Raw genomic sequence first — 1,211 nt, forward strand, 5'->3', positions numbered from 1 at the left:
TGAACTATTCCTTTTCTTGCTTCAAATGATCTTTTTCGTTGTACAAGTCCAGCTGTTTCCAATGACCTCCTTCACAGCGGTGTACCTGATGAGATGTGGGTACCATTCAATCGGTTTTCTTTCGTTTCCAGGTGGCGATCCTGCCTAAGTGTGGACTTAAAAATCTACCTGACGTTTTCCCCCGTACCAGCGTTTCACCGCGGAGGGCACCTTAGTGTCGAAGCGCGAAGAGAAGAGCTCAACAGAAAGTCATACGTAAGAATATGTTTGCACACGACATGAACATACGCTAGTTGAGGTCCATGAAGCATTGCGCCTTCTCAGTCCGTCAATGCCAAATCAGTCATCGCTTGGCGTTTCCGTCTATCGGGTGGCTGGAGTGATGCAGTCCCCTCGCCGAAGACCTGGACTCCACCGAAGAGTCCTGGTCTTCGGTAAAGCTCTCCGGACTGGCGTCGCCATCCAGCAGGCTCCCACAGCTGGAGTTTGGGCTCAGCATCTCCTGAAGGAGGTCGTCCCGCGCCAGGGTTGCATCTCGGGCGGCACGGGTGGGGGCTTCGCCGCCCACCATGTCGTCCTGGTCGTTGAGGAGCTTGGCCAGGAAGTTGATGTACTTCATGGCCAGGCGGAGGATCTCGTTCTTGCTGAGCTTCTTGTCCGGAGGGTGGGTTGGGATGAGCTTGCGCAGCTCTGCGAAGGCACCGTTCACGTTCTGCTGCCGCCAGCGCTCGCGGCTGTTCGTGAAAATCCGTCGCACGACTTTGGGCTGTGAACCTGCAAAGCAAAGGAAGTGTTTGGTTTGGGGTGTCAAAATCGGCATTTTTTTAGTTCTTGTTCGTAACAAATCTGCGACGCGGTTGAGTGCTTTAACAGTGGTTTCTGTGAACACACCTAAGGTGTTCACTCACTTCTCACTGATAGATTAGCTCTTTATCTCCCCCTATTTAGCCAAGAATTAATTAACCTTTCTATTATCTATGGCATTTTACATTCAATTATTCAGGGCCATTTCTCATCCTAGACAGCTCTGTTGGAACAGGGCTATCAATGCTTCACTTTGCCTGATGCACCAGTGACTTCATATAATTACACTTAGTTAAATGGATTCCCAACCTCTTGATAGTGAAGGAATAATTTAAAGCGTTTTTCGAAACGGCGGCGAGGGTAGTGTTACCTTTGATGCTCTTCTATATCATATAAGAACATATTGT

General features: G+C 49.4%; 1 protein-coding gene across 1 annotated transcript; it reads right to left on the reverse strand.

Annotated features, from left to right (window-relative positions):
- Positions 1–6: 6 nt before the first annotated feature.
- tal1 (T-cell acute lymphocytic leukemia 1) lies at positions 7–862 on the reverse strand. The gene has a single exon (XM_071582398.1). It carries the CDS (start codon positions 818–820, stop codon positions 344–346), a length of 477 nt encoding a protein of 158 aa, XP_071438499.1. The 5' UTR covers positions 821–862; the 3' UTR covers positions 7–343.
- Between the last annotated feature and the right edge of the window lie 349 nt (positions 863–1,211).

This window comes from Sinocyclocheilus grahami, unplaced genomic scaffold (genome assembly GCF_001515645.1).
Source record: "Sinocyclocheilus grahami isolate Dianchi unplaced genomic scaffold, SAMN03320097.WGS_v1.1 scaffold157.1, whole genome shotgun sequence".
Taxonomy (NCBI): Eukaryota; Metazoa; Chordata; class Actinopteri; order Cypriniformes; family Cyprinidae; genus Sinocyclocheilus; species Sinocyclocheilus grahami.

Bases quoted from the DNA above. Each gene is read 5' to 3' on its own strand.
- tal1 (XM_071582398.1), bottom strand. From the start codon at position 820: ATGCCGATTTTGACACCCCAAACCAAACACTTCCTTTGCTTTGCAGGT.